The sequence below is a fragment of the Girardinichthys multiradiatus genome, chromosome 19 (assembly GCF_021462225.1).
Source record: "Girardinichthys multiradiatus isolate DD_20200921_A chromosome 19, DD_fGirMul_XY1, whole genome shotgun sequence".
In the NCBI taxonomy this organism is placed as follows: domain Eukaryota; kingdom Metazoa; phylum Chordata; class Actinopteri; order Cyprinodontiformes; family Goodeidae; genus Girardinichthys; species Girardinichthys multiradiatus.
Genome location: NC_061811.1, coordinates 34,947,570 through 34,961,675, shown reverse-complemented (window position 1 = coordinate 34,961,675; position 14,106 = coordinate 34,947,570). Strand labels below are relative to the sequence as shown.

General features: G+C 40.4%; 1 protein-coding gene across 6 annotated transcripts in view; it reads right to left on the bottom strand.

Annotated features, from left to right (window-relative positions):
- Positions 1-14,106, bottom strand: part of fgfr3 (fibroblast growth factor receptor 3) — an 82,351-nt gene that overhangs the window by 61,379 nt on the left and 6,866 nt on the right. For all 6 annotated transcript variants that reach the window (XM_047344724.1, XM_047344723.1, XM_047344725.1 and 3 more), the window contains exon 2: positions 11,439-11,672. In XM_047344724.1, the coding sequence (XP_047200680.1) occupies positions 11,439-11,586 (148 nt within the window). In that variant the 5' untranslated portion in view covers positions 11,587-11,672. The remainder of the gene's footprint in view (positions 1-11,438; positions 11,673-14,106) is intronic.

Below are 14,106 nucleotides of genomic sequence, written 5' to 3'. Positions count from 1 at the left end.
ACTTTATCAGCAGGCTGTCAGAAAATCAAACCATCTCTATCACAGTTGTTTAAGTTGCTCATTTCAGATAGACACTAGAATTTGCCTTTGTCTTGACCATACTGAGTTCTGAGTGCTACTCCAATCTGAAGCAAGCTTTATGAATTATAAAAATCCAGTTCTGATTTTATGTTTTTCAGTGATACACACCAAACCGACTGCTGTGTGCTGTAATGAGGAGAAATCTGTCACATTAGGAAAAAAACTAGTCAATTACCAAATACCACTTTCAAAAATGAACATAAAAAACCTTCTGACAATGGTTGTTTAAAAGGAGAAAAAAATCCAGTCAGTTCCACTGTCACTGCATTGCTGTTAGCCAGAACAACATCACATCTCTCTCTTTCCAGGCTGAAGAAGGCTTCCATTACACTGTGTAGATGGTACAAGGGTTTATTATTTTAGCTCTCCTGGCAAAATAACATAAGGGAATACTGGGGGGCTGAGGGAAGGAATTAGGTTTCAATATTAGATGTGTCAGCTGTGCTGGATGTGGGGGAGCGTTAAACAGAAGCACATATGAGGGTGAGAGCACAGGCCTCTGGATCTTTTCAGCAGTGAACAAAGATAGATGGATGAAGCACCACAAAAAGAAAGGAAAAAAGAGAAAGGAAATAAAGATGGAGAGAGAACGAGGTGACCTAATTAGACTGCATGAAGGAGAAGGGTGAAGACACACTGGGCAGATGTGAGGGAGCATGCGTGGGGGAAGAGGAGACAAAAAGAAGGAAGGAAAAGAGGGAGAAAGGGCAAAGAAAGTTGAGGAAGACAAAAGGAGAATGAAGATAGAAGAGAGTGGCCACACTTACAGTCTAGGAAGTACAAACACATTGTTGCCTCTCTCCCTCACCCTCTGACACATACTGTAACCCTTGTCTACTGGCTCTAAGTCTTCATTCACAGAAATGTAAATAGAGCACAGCAGTCGTCCTGGTGAGGGGTCAGAATAACAGACAAACACAAAGAAAAAGTGTCAGGGTATGGACATTTTTGGACTTTGTTGTGGTCTTGTGTTTTCGACTTCTCATTTAGTTTGGGTTTTGTCTAGTTTCATTAGTTCCTATTACGTGTTATGGTTTTCTTAAGATTATAATTATTTTATTTGTTGTCATTCTAGCTCCCTTGTCTTCCTTGTATTCTCTAGTTTAGTTTCTATAGTTCTAGTTCTCCCTCCTGTTAGGTCAGCTTTAGTTATTGTTTACATGTGGGTTTGTATTTAAGTCCTCACATCCTCTGCTTCATTTCCCTGTTTGGTTCAGTCAGTGTTTGTTTAGGTTTGTTTATTTTTCTAGTCAGGGTTTCCTTATGGTTTCTATTTTGGTAAGTCCTTAGATTTTAGGTTGTTGTGTTACCTCCAGTTTCTGTTTCCTTTAGTTCATGTTTATTCTTGATTCTATGTTTTATTGATCTTGGTCAATAGTTTTGTTTATGTCTGTGTCTCTTTATTGTTAATTAGTCCCTTCGCCCATGTTTTAGTCTATGCATTAGTTTCACCTGTTCCTAGTTCCTTTGATTACCTGCCCTTTGTTACCCTCTGTATATTAGTTAGTCTAGTTTCTTTGTTCTTTGCTGGTTTGTCATTTGTCTCTTCGTCTCCCTTGGTGTTACCTTCGCTACGTCTAGCTACTTTGTTTAGTACTTTGTTCTGACCTGGACACCTAGATGTATTTGTCGCATCCTGCTTGCCTGCTTTGAGTTTTGCCTAAGTCTGGCCTGAAATAAATCATCGTTCTGCTCACCATGCCGTCTCCTTGCCTGCATCTGCACTTTGTTCCGCAACAAAAAACTCCACATATGACAAAAAGATCCTCTGTAACTCATTTTCACAACACCCTTTCACGCTGGGCCTGAGACGCCTTCTTGCTGTCTCAGTGTAAAGACAAAGGCGGGATGGATGCTTAACGTTAACCTGCAACTGTTACAGCTCTGAGTGGCCAAGGGAGACAGTCATAGTGTCCAAATAATCAGCGTATTCAAGATTAGATGGCCTTCTGTAGTACTGATGGATGTCTATGCGACCAATGTTTACACTGGGCATTAGCCAGTATGAGATTTTCATAGAATGATGACCTAGACCAGGCTTTCCTAAAGCCTGGACTCTGTTCCAGACCTAGATCATTCATACCAAGCTCAATGTGTTGCAAAGGTGGGGGAATTACCAAATCGGGTTATTTAACACAATAAAGTAGAATTTGGTATTTTGTGCAACAAATCTGGAGTTGTCCAATGATCTAAGTTTCACAAAAGTGTTCCCTTTAAACTGATTCCCACAATGAAAGTGCAGTAAGAGAGAGTTTGCCTTGCCTACTTCTCCCTATCTGGCTGTCTGTGGATGAGATGTGGATCTCTCTAACAGAATGAAACCACTGCACGACACCTTATCTATCTGGAAATGAAACATTTCAATTTAATGCAGCTCAACGCATGAAAACACGCAGTCTCAAACAGGTTTAGACATGCACAAGGTATATCGGCTGCATTTTGCATCTACAAATCCATTCCGGTGATTCGTTGAAAACATGCAGCTCAATAAATGGCTGCAGTAAATCTAAATGGCTGCAGTAAATCTAGATGACAGATGCAAATAATGATGAACAGAGGGTGAGAAGAAAGATAAGTTTTAATAAAAGACAAAACTGAAACAGCGATACTGCAGTTTCCGCTGCTAAAAAGAAAAAGAAGGCTGATGTTCCCATTCACAACGAGACCTTCTGTTCCCCATGTTGTCTGCTTGATCTGTTAAGTATCTCAACAACTGCCTTAAGGGGGGACTTTGTAATTAAAAACCTGCTGTATGTCAACACTACTGTCAGCCTGCAGGCCAAGAACTGCCCTGAACCGCAGCCAGGGGTAGAGCAGAGGGCATGTACAGGTGTGTATGAAACAGAGAATGTGTGTATATGCCTCAAAGACATAATTACACTGCAACACAGTACATGCAGCTATGAGAGGAGCTTGAACGCTGATAGAAACTTCCAAACATATCAAAAAAGAGAAAGTAAGCAGATTCCTGGCACAATTTAGGGCTTACAATGTGTTTCTTATTCAATATGACCTTATATATGTGCACAAAAACTAGAGATAAATACACACACAAAAACCAGGAACATGACGATGGCAGGGGTAAGACAATTGTGGAGCAAACAGATAGACCTGTCTTTTCATCCATAATTCGTGGAATAGCTTGTAGAGCAGATTTCAAAGGGCATTAATGAGGTATAGTAATACATAGACAGGTGAGAACAGCAGACAGGGCCTGTATGAGGCCCATTGGCTGAAAGGGACCTGCTGATCTGCAGCTGCCAGCTCACATTTAATAAAGAAGGTTTGCGTAAGTGGACATTTAAACCACATACTCCTATGCAATGATTTTCTACTTGAAAAAACTACAAGAATCAACAAAGTCTATCACCATCCTGGACCATAAAGCAGGTTTGTGAATGAGCATTTAAGAATGATTCAGCTTAGTGCTAAGCTATCCAAAGCATCCCGGCCCTATGTGAAAAAGTAATGGCCCCCTAAACCTAATAACTGGTTGTGTCATTCCCGTTGGCAACAACTGCAATAGAGCGTTTATGATAACAGGCATATGGCAGCAAGTCTTTAACATCACTTTGTAGGAATTGTGGTCCACTCTTCTTTGCTAAATTGTTTTATGTTAGACACCTTAAAGAGTTTTCAATGCCTGTTTAAGGTTATACCACAGCAGCTCAATCAGATTGAAGTCCGGACTTTGACCAAATCTAAACTTTCATTTAGTTTTTTTTGTTGTTGTTGAGCCATTTCTAGGTGGACTTCTTGCTGCATAACCCAAGTGATCCTAAGCTTAAGGTAATAAACTGATGACTGGACATTCTCCATCAGAACATTATTTTGGGTTCCATCAATTACCCCAAGTCATTCAACTCATCCAGCAGCAGAGCAGCCCTATACCTTCTGCTTTCGACCACCACGTTTGACTCTCTGCATGATATTTGAAGCTACCAGATGTAATTGGACACACATTTTCCCAAAACTTTCACTTCTGTCTCATCTGTCGATAGCATATTTTCCCAAAAGTCTTGGGGATTATTGACATGGTTTTAGACTAACGTGAGAATCATGAACACTGACCTAAACTGAAGCATGTGAGGCCTGCATTGCTCTAGATGTTGATTTTGATCTCATTGATGAGTTGTTGATGTGCTCTAATTATGGTAGGCTGGCCATGTCTGGGAGGGCTCACCACTTTTCTATGTTTTCACATTGGTGGATACTGTCTCTCATTGTGGTTCATCATAATCCTGAAGCCTTGGAGATGATGTAACAATGGGGTGTTTACATTTTATAGGACTTTCATAGTCTGGTTTAAATATGTTTTTATTTTGTCCCTAATAAATTAAACAATCATGGAAAGCTACAGTTTTATTTGCTCAGGTTATCTTTGTCTCATGAACAAATTTATTTGATGGATCTGAAACTTTTAAAGGTGATAACAAAAACAAAACCAGAACAATTCTAGAAGGGAACAAATGCTTTTTCACATCCTTTTTTCAGATGCAGTGTGGGATTATATAGTAGTGCTTTGCTAAGAAAAAGGTTTTTCCAATTATGATTCAGTTAATTGGTGAATAATTAGTATGATAAGACAATGTTCTTTTAGATTTTACTGTATAAAAACATAACACATTCTACATAAAACTACTGCATAACAATATTATAATACCTGACTTATAGGTGTTTTCAAGAACCTTTCCTCTGTGATCCTCTATTAAATGGGAGAAGGGTTCAGTGTTTAATTCCTTCTGAAAAGTGTCTTAAGTGCCTGCTGGATTACTTGCATCACAGAGTCAACACAAAGCAGTCATTGTTCGAGAAATCAGCGTTCTCTAAAGCTTGTTTGACCTGTATGCTTCCCACGCTTGCCAAAAGATTTCCTGATAACGTTGCCAGGGAAATGTTCATCACCGAGGGACTGAAAAAGCAACGTCTTTTTACTGAAACTGAGCAACGTTAAGCCTATTGTGATGAACTGCGTGATTTCTAATAGCTCTTTTTAAGCCCACACATGGAGCACATAATGAGATGATTACATGGTACTTTAAAACACATGTATGATGATATTCTGGAAAACAATCCACCACGTGTATACTGGATGGGAAGAAGAATCCCATAAAGCCAAAATTAAATCTTTTTCAATGTTTTCTGCTAAATGGAGACTTGGTGAGATTAAATTCCTGAGAGATATTCCCTGTCAACTTTTGTTTTCAGACAGTTCCATAGAAGAGCGCAGAGCCGCCTTTCCCAAATTCCCTCCTCCACACTGCTGTTCAGCTGGCTACATAAAGGCTACAACTGTTTCCCTTACTAAAAGAATTATTTGTTGGTTTTGAAATAGTTCTGATCAAACTTGTTACACTAATTTTGCTCTACAAAAACTAAAAATGTCACAAAAACATGCACAGTTTTGGTTTCATTACACTTCTTGGTCCAAAAATCTCTGGACACGTTCAAATCTCTTGTCTGGAACAGTCACTCAAGTAGTACTGTAAATCAGAAATGGTTTACTTCATGTAGCCAACAGGGCCCTACAAAAGAAGACCAGTACCTGGTGGCTTTGGGTTGAGTTGCATCTTTATGCAAGACCAGCAAGATCATTCAAGCAACTCATTTAAAAAGCTACTGTTTCTCTCAAGCTTTGTCTAATTCTATGCTACAGATGTCTTAGAACAAGTTCATTGAAAAATCCATCAAATCTTTCTCCAGTTGTGGCCTAAAGGGTAGAATCATGTTTTCATTGAAGGCCTTCAGCAAAACTACTTTCTGCCTAACCTGTCAGCTATTCTGAGGCCCCCACACACTCAGACACACAGACACACACCAACAAGAAAACACTGTGATCATCAAAGACTTTACAAGGGCAGGGGAGGCTTTCAACTGGCAAGAGCATGCATATTCATGCGCAGGACAGAGCAGAATAAGTATGCAGGAAAATAAAATTAGACAAAGAGGAAGAGTTAAAGGGTTTGAGACAATAACAGCAGGGGGATTGGCAGTGTGTGCATGTGAGGGTGTGTGTAAACAAATTTCTTGTTGACCCAAGCAACCCCTGCTGACATTAACTGTGCTTAGAGGGGTCACTGATCTCATACACATCTACGCCTGAGCTATTCACCTCTCTGCACTCTAATACCACTAAATAAAATCGAGTGCAACCAACTACCTTCATAAGTCACCTAAAGAATAGGGTTCTGTTCTGGTCTCTGAGGTTTGTTAGAGTACAACTACAGCAAAGACTCAGTGATATCGTGGTAAAGATTCCACCAGAGTTGAGTAATAAAACAACAGCTGCTAAGCTAACAAGAGATCAGCACTCAACTGACAGAAAAGGCAAAGAAAGCATCAATCAGAGAAACAACCAAGAGGCTCTTGGTAACATTGGATAAGCTGCAGATTCACACTAAATCACAAGCATGGTAATATCAATATGCACAATATCGCAATCACAAAACACCATGTGATTGGTAAGATTTCAATATTTTAGGTTTAACCCAATAAAACTTTTTTAGCCAATAAGATTGTTGGCCTCTTGCATGGTTCTCCATGGTAACATTTATATATATCCTAGTGAAAAAGATCAGAAAATTCAGGGAGAATAGTGGGGACATTGTGATCACTGAAAACAAAGAGAATAGTGAACAAAAGCTGGATTAAAAGTTACCGACATTGTCAATGGACCAGGAATACTAATATTGAAATTTCACATCTTCACAAGCTTGTCCTAGATGAAAGGGGGATGGAGCCAAATGCAGGGCAATCCTGAAAGGAAAACTGTTAAAGTTGAAACTGGTGTGGAGGTTAACCTTCCAGCACCTACCACAAACAAGAATGGGCAAGATCTAGTTGGTAGAAACGTACCCTAAAAAGCTTCCAACTACAATTGTAGCAGAAGGTGCATCTACAACATATTAACTAAGTATTAACTCACACTGATGTATTTCATTTTCCTTACATTTTACAATTACAGACTACTGTGCGCTGATCTGTCAGAAAAATGCAAATGAAGTACATCATGGTTTGGGGCTGTCATGTGACATTTTGTCACATGACAGCCCCAAAAAGCCATCAGCAGGAGGTGTGTGTGTGTGTGTTTGTGTGCGTGTGTGTGTGTGTGTGTGTGGGGTCAGTGAGTGAAGTTGGAAGAATGACCCACGCATGCATACAGCCTCTGTTCTTCGTCACTAGTCTCTCACATCAGTTAACCCAGCTTTCCAAAATCCTTTTCCATCATTGGGAATGCCACCAGCCTTTGGAGAAATAAACAACGGAGCAGACTTAATGGAAACAAGGGACTGCACGCCACACTCAGTCACAGACAGACCACAGAACCGCCTTGCTTTACTAATGCACACATAAAAAGCAGGGAATAGGTCTGGAAATTACTCTAGAAGCCCTTTTAAAACTCATTCCATGATCATTTTTTAATGGGCAGTTCTGTTCTTTGGGTGAGTTTTTTTATAAATGAAATTACATGCTTTCAGGGCCTTCAGTGGAATAAACCCTCCATCTAAATAATTATAGGTCTTATATTTAAAATCTTCCATAAGAGAAAGGCAACCATTACGTTTTTTAGGCAGAAATAGCAGTTTCACCCCTGGCAAAGCTCCCTTTGTCAGGCAGTATATCACCTGTACATGGGTGAATATAAACAAGCTAAAACAAGGACGAATTTGCAGGATATTATTAAACTTATCTTTAGGTTACGACTGACAGCATGTAAGCTGTCAAGGGCATTTTAGTTCTCAGCACCTTCTGTTTACTGTTTCTGACACACAGGCATATACATATACATATCAATCTACCTTCAACCTTCTCACACACACACTCACGCTTATACTGTAACACACACACACACACACACACTCTTGTTTTGCTATATGTACTGAGGACCATCTGTTGACTCCCATTGACTTCCATTGATTTTCAGTCATTTTCAACCCTTTCTATGACCTAACCCTGACAATAACCCTAAACCTAACCATTACCAGTGCATGCCTAACCCTAAACTCAATTCACACCTTAGTCCTAAACCTAACCGTTAGCAAAATAGGTTGTGAGGACCAGCAAAATGTCCTCACTTTGGTACAAACGGTCCTCAATTTGATGGTGAAATCGGGAAAATGGTTCTCACTGTGATGCCAAGACAGGAACACACACACACACACAGTCGCAGACAGAAAGCACAAACCTAAGGAGCAACTTCACAGCTCTGTGCTGTTGTGGCTGAGGGGAAATCATGCCATCTGCCAGTAAACGATTTTTACCCCCACTGCTCATCCATCTGTGGACATGGGGAACTCTGCTCGGGGTCAGAATGCCGAAGGGGAGACGGGCCACAGGCCGGACATGCCTAGTAGGCACGGGGGAATCCCAGTCTCTCCATGACATGGAGAAAAGTGCACCAATGCTACAGCTGGATGATAAAGTTTATTCTGAAAGTGACCATGAATACCAGTTTTAGTAAAGTGAATGAAGCGCTCTTTTTTAAATGTTGATGTTTTAAATATTTTCAGTAGATTCATAGCAAGTATCATTTTAAGCATCGATACCCCAAGAAATCAGCTGGTGACCAGAATGAGCAGTTTTTCTTCTTGTGGTCAGCCAATAGCAAACTCAAAAGCCCAATCTTTTTCCTATCAGTGAACGCAACATAATAAGCATTCCAGGTCACACTTCACCGAGTTAAGAAGATTCCAAGTTAGCTATTTTCAGTGCTGTATGAAAAATTAAGTCAGAGGAAGCACATGGATGAAAGATATTCCAAAGAAAACTGTATTTCAAGCTGTGAAAGAACGCAGAACTTTCAGCAGATAACAGGAAGATTAGATGTGTAGAGGTTTCAGCATCTGTTATGGAATGTGTTGGGTATGTAAATGTTGAGTTCAGGTAAGGCTCTACATTCTTTAGGGAATACAGACTCATACTGCTGTTTTATTAATGCTAGCCACACTAACTGCACTAATCATTAATGTAAGGCACCAAAAACAGTTAAAAATGTCAACTTATTTTGTCTGTATTGTTAAAACCCAGGTTTACAGCGACTGCTCTCTCACATGCATGACGCATTTTAAATTATGTTCCTATATCTTCTTCTTCTAGTTGTTAAGACAGATCAGGTCAAAGCTTTACAAACTCTGGATATCAGAAAACAGCAACAAAATTCTAATTGGTGCATCTCTAATTATGAGGACTGACACCAAACTGTAAGGTGTCTAAATAATTTTGGAAGGCACTTTAAACATTAAACATGACATTTAAACAGTATTGTTGTAAAAATTGCTTATTTCTGCACTTTCATAAGTAAAATTCTTATGTGGTTTCTCTGAGACAAATATATAACCTTGACCTTTCTTGCCACACTGCAGTATCTCCATAAAAAGGCCCCTTTAAGTTCTATTGCTTGTATATTCAGAGCTATATGGGGATATAAATCAGTCTATTTTACTGTATGTGTGGGTTCACATTTTTGATGCAGGTTATGTCTGTTATTTCAGCAAAGGTGAAAGTAATTAACAACACACACACTAACGATAGTGAGATAAAACCCTCTCCAACCATTTCACATCAAGTGAACCATCACATAATCATGTGTAAAAGGAGCAGAGACGTGAAACAGTCTTCTCCTCAGAGTCGTGTGTCTCCGCAGCATTTCTGCAAGTATATGAAACGGTTAAAAAAAGCAAAAACAAAAGCACGGCCTGAGCTTCTGGGATCATGCTAAACGTGATACGCCATGAGGGCTCCCAGCAGGGACAATCAGATGCACAGAATCACAACAACTCTATCGTATCTTTGGGGTTCAACACGAAGGAGGGTAGACGCCTCAGGCAGCTTTTTCACTCTGTTCAGTCCGTAAGTGAGTTGTAGTGACAGGATTCTTTAGATGACGTCACATTTAAGAAATGTCCTTCCAAAGCTGAGTTTTTCAGGTTTTTGACTCTAAAATCACACATGAACATTATGAAAGCGTATGCGTTGCAATCTATATGCCTCCTGTGAGTTGTGTTATCTGGAAGATAGTCTGACATGTTCTTACACACACATGAACAAGTGAGAAAAACCTGCCTTGCACAACACATATGGATCCTCTCCAGAAAACCCACAGCTCCTCATCTTTCTTAAAGCATGTAAAGTGAGTCAAAAGATTGTTTCAACTGGCTTTTGAAAAAAAATGGGGGAGGAAAAAAATAACTCTTGGCTAACGCCTTAGAAAAAAGATTACCATGCCCTGTTTGGGTTTTTTTTACGCAATATGAAGAGATTAAAGAAAACACAGTTGACGTTTACTTTGGATTGATCTTTGGGCATGTCTCTGCCTCAAGAACAAAGAGGGAAAAATCACACTAAGCTCAGCAAACCAAGAAAAGTCCAATTAAATCCTCCTTGTAAAGAGGGGAAAAAAAATCAAAAAGAGCACATTTACATAAACAAAAAATATCTTATAAAACACTTCTTTTATTTGAGGTGACAAACACAGCACGTGACTGCAGCAATGAGATGTTGCCTGCATGAAAATATTATGCACATGAAGCCAACTGGAGCTTCACATAAAGTGTTGTAACAATCCAAACCCCGAAGATATCATTCAATGCCTCACAGAAGTATTCACACCTCTTGATTTTTTCTCCCTTTTTTTTCACTATTTTCTCAAACTATGTATTATAAGGATTTTAAAGAATGGACCAGCACAAAGCAGTACGTGGAAATGGTTTCCTCAATTTTGTACATGCCCCTTCTTTTTTGAAGATGGAGAGGCTTTGTAAACAGCAATGTTCCAAGTTTTGTCACCTTTTCTTAATTGGATTTACATCTGGATTTTGATGGGGTCATTCCAGGCTATTTAACAAGTGGGCAATGATTGTTTGTGTAGGGCTTCATACCCACAGCATGATGCTGCCACCACCATATTTCACAGTGCGGATGTTGTATTCAGGGTGTTGTGCTAAATTACTTTTCTGCTGCAACAAACCTATTTCATCTAGGCCAAATAGTTCAGTTCTGGTTTGAATGAAGATGCTTCAGTCCCTCCAGAGGTTTGTGGAAGCTTTAACTTGACCAGCTTTCCCATCCCTACTAATGAAAACATCCCCCCAGCAAGATGCTGCTACCACCGTGTTACACTGTGGGGATAAATAAATTACACAGAATTTTACACTGAATGAAAAATGATTGAAATGTTCAAGTGGTATGAACACTTTTGCAAGTCATTGTATTACCAGTGTTTGCCATCCTGACAATAGACTTATCAAGAAAGAAATTTTTTCAGTGTTCCTTTTACCAGAAGTGTTTGAGCAGTTGTATCAGTATTATAAACGGGAAAAAGAAGTAAAGAGGAGTCAGGGTGGGAAACAGCGTCCTACCTGTGGGCTGAGCAGTGGGCAGTCTGGCCGGCGAGACACAGAGAGGCAGCAGGAGGGAAAGCCAGAGTGAGCACCACAGAGCCGTCATTTCTCTGGACAGAGAGGTCCGACGCAGATCAGCAAGGACCGACTCCGACTCAGGCACCATCCTCCACCATCTGCATGCCGTCCTGCTGAACAGCGGCCACAGACGCCGCAAAAAGACAAAGGGTCCAACAACTCCCTGCCTCCAACCTTTAAAACAACAAACATGAAGTCAGAAAATAAATCAGTTTGGAGAGAACAAGTTATAGAATCTTCTGGGTGTTCACTGTGAGAGAAATCAACATCAACCTGAACCAAAAGAAGAAACGCCTTGGGCTTTGGACATAATCAAATATTTTGACATGACATTCCACACAGATTTTAAAGATTAGGGTGGAAATCTCTCTTCGCTGTTTTGCACAGAAACTCTCTCAGCACACCTGACTGCTAAGGTGGGTTAACTAAGATTCTGCTCCCAAAAATACCTGTTTGGCAAATCCCAAGTCTACAATACAAGTTTATTAAGTACTCTTTAAACAACAATAATTGAATAGTAGCAGTAGTATTTTTAGAACTAAATAACCTTTCACAGGGCTCACTCCTGCTTAGGAAATTCCCTTGCTTGGTCTGGCAGCTGACTGATGCAAATGTACTGCTCCTCCAGCAGGAATACCCAAGTTTAGAAATGAGTATGAGTTAAGTGTGCGTAGCAGGAGGGAGGCAGAGACACGGCAGGTACAGAGCGAGATGATGAAGAGCTTTGCCCTCTGTTTGCCTAAGCTGGGAGAGGCTGGAATGTACCGAGTGCTCTGAGTAAAGTGCCCAAAAAAAGCAAAGTACAAACTGTCCAAGGCACACACTCTTACCCCGACTGGCAGCTTTAACTTTAATGGATGTCCCGTCAGTTAGAAGGCTTTAGACTAGCTATTTTCAAATGTTTTATACCAAGTCGCCAGGGATGGGCGTTCACATTTGAGCCGATACGGTACCGATACTCAGTACCTGGGAATCGATACCGGTACTCAACGGTACCAGTTTTCGGTACTTTTGTGTGTGTTTATGTGGTAATAAATGTTAATTAATTTAATAATAAAATCTGAAAAAAGTTCAATTTAACATATTTATTTCTCAATATATAAACTTTAATAAATATATCAAAACAACACCCAGCTGTTTGTATTGTAACATCTCAGATATTTCAAACATTTCTTCAACATTAAAACCCTTAACTGACTACGCCGTGTAATGCACACATTAAAACTCAGCCATGTTGCTGGCTGCAGACGACGAGTCGCTAACGAATGCAGGCGAGCTAACGGTGCTGAATGCAGGAGTTGTAGCTGTAGATCTGAGGCTGACGAAAATTGTCTCTGCAGCCTTGAAAAAAATCTTGTACTTAACCAGGTCAGTGTACACACACACACACACACACACACACACACACACACACACACACACACACTCAGAAGAATATTTAAATGTCTGGGCCCATGGTTTCCTCTGACTGCAGCCTGTTTTAGCTGTCTACATATTCGACACAACATTCTTACGGGAAAAAAACCTCTGAAATCTTTTACCTCCTGTATTTATATCAGTCAATCAGTCATTTTCTACCACTTATTCCGCAGTGGGTCACGAGGGAGCTGGTGCCTATCTCCAGCAGTCTATGGGTGAGAGGCAGGGTACACCCTGGACAGGTCGCCAGTCCATCGCAGGGCAACACACAAACAACCACACACACACTCATTCATACACTTAAGGGCAATGTAGAGTGACCACCTAACGCCTAGCAGGCATGGGGCTGCAGGTGGCGCAGTTGGTAGCACTGTTGCCTTGCAGCAAGAAGGTCCTGGGTTTGATTCCCATCCAGGGGTCTTTCTGCATGGAGTTTGCATGTTCTCCCCATGCATGCGTGGGTTCTCACTGGGTACTCTGGCTTCCTTCCAAAGACATGCCTCCTAGGCATTAATTGGTCACTCTGTATTTATATATTATGACTAAATCTATCTTTTTTTCCTTATCTTTAACTATCTCTCCATCTTGCTGTACCTTTTTCATCTTTTATCTGTTTCTGTCTCTTTCCATCCTTCTTTCATTTCTTTCCATTCTCTCTTTCTTTTCTCTAACTATCATGTATTTAATTACCAAGCTCAGTCTTATAGATCCAGGGGGATAAATGTTACCTCCAACAGCCAAGCCGGGTCAAAAACGTTTATTCGGTGGTGACTGGACTTCAGCTGCATGTCAAGAGCAGGGCATGAAACACTTGGTCTATTTTATGTACTTCTACCTTCGCCATATGTACCAATAGAAGAGTTAGCCCTGCTGCTGCTCGCAGGAGAGGATGTGCTGCCGTCAAAACTAAATTTGGCACTTTTTAAAACCACAGATATCTTTGGATGGTTTCTAGGTTTTAGCGGCATGTTTTTCTGTCTGCTGTCAGGAGCTTGTGTTCACCTGTGTGCGAGCGCACGTAACTCAGTGTGCCAGCGTCAGCGTTGGTGACACAGAGTATGAGGAGTGTGTCTTCGTTAAGCTTTTGCCTAGTTTGGCCATAGAAAGTAGCGACGATGTAGCATTGTTACCAGGTGAGAAATGTAGGATTAGGGACGTAGGGACAGAAATCCTTCACAACGTGATACAT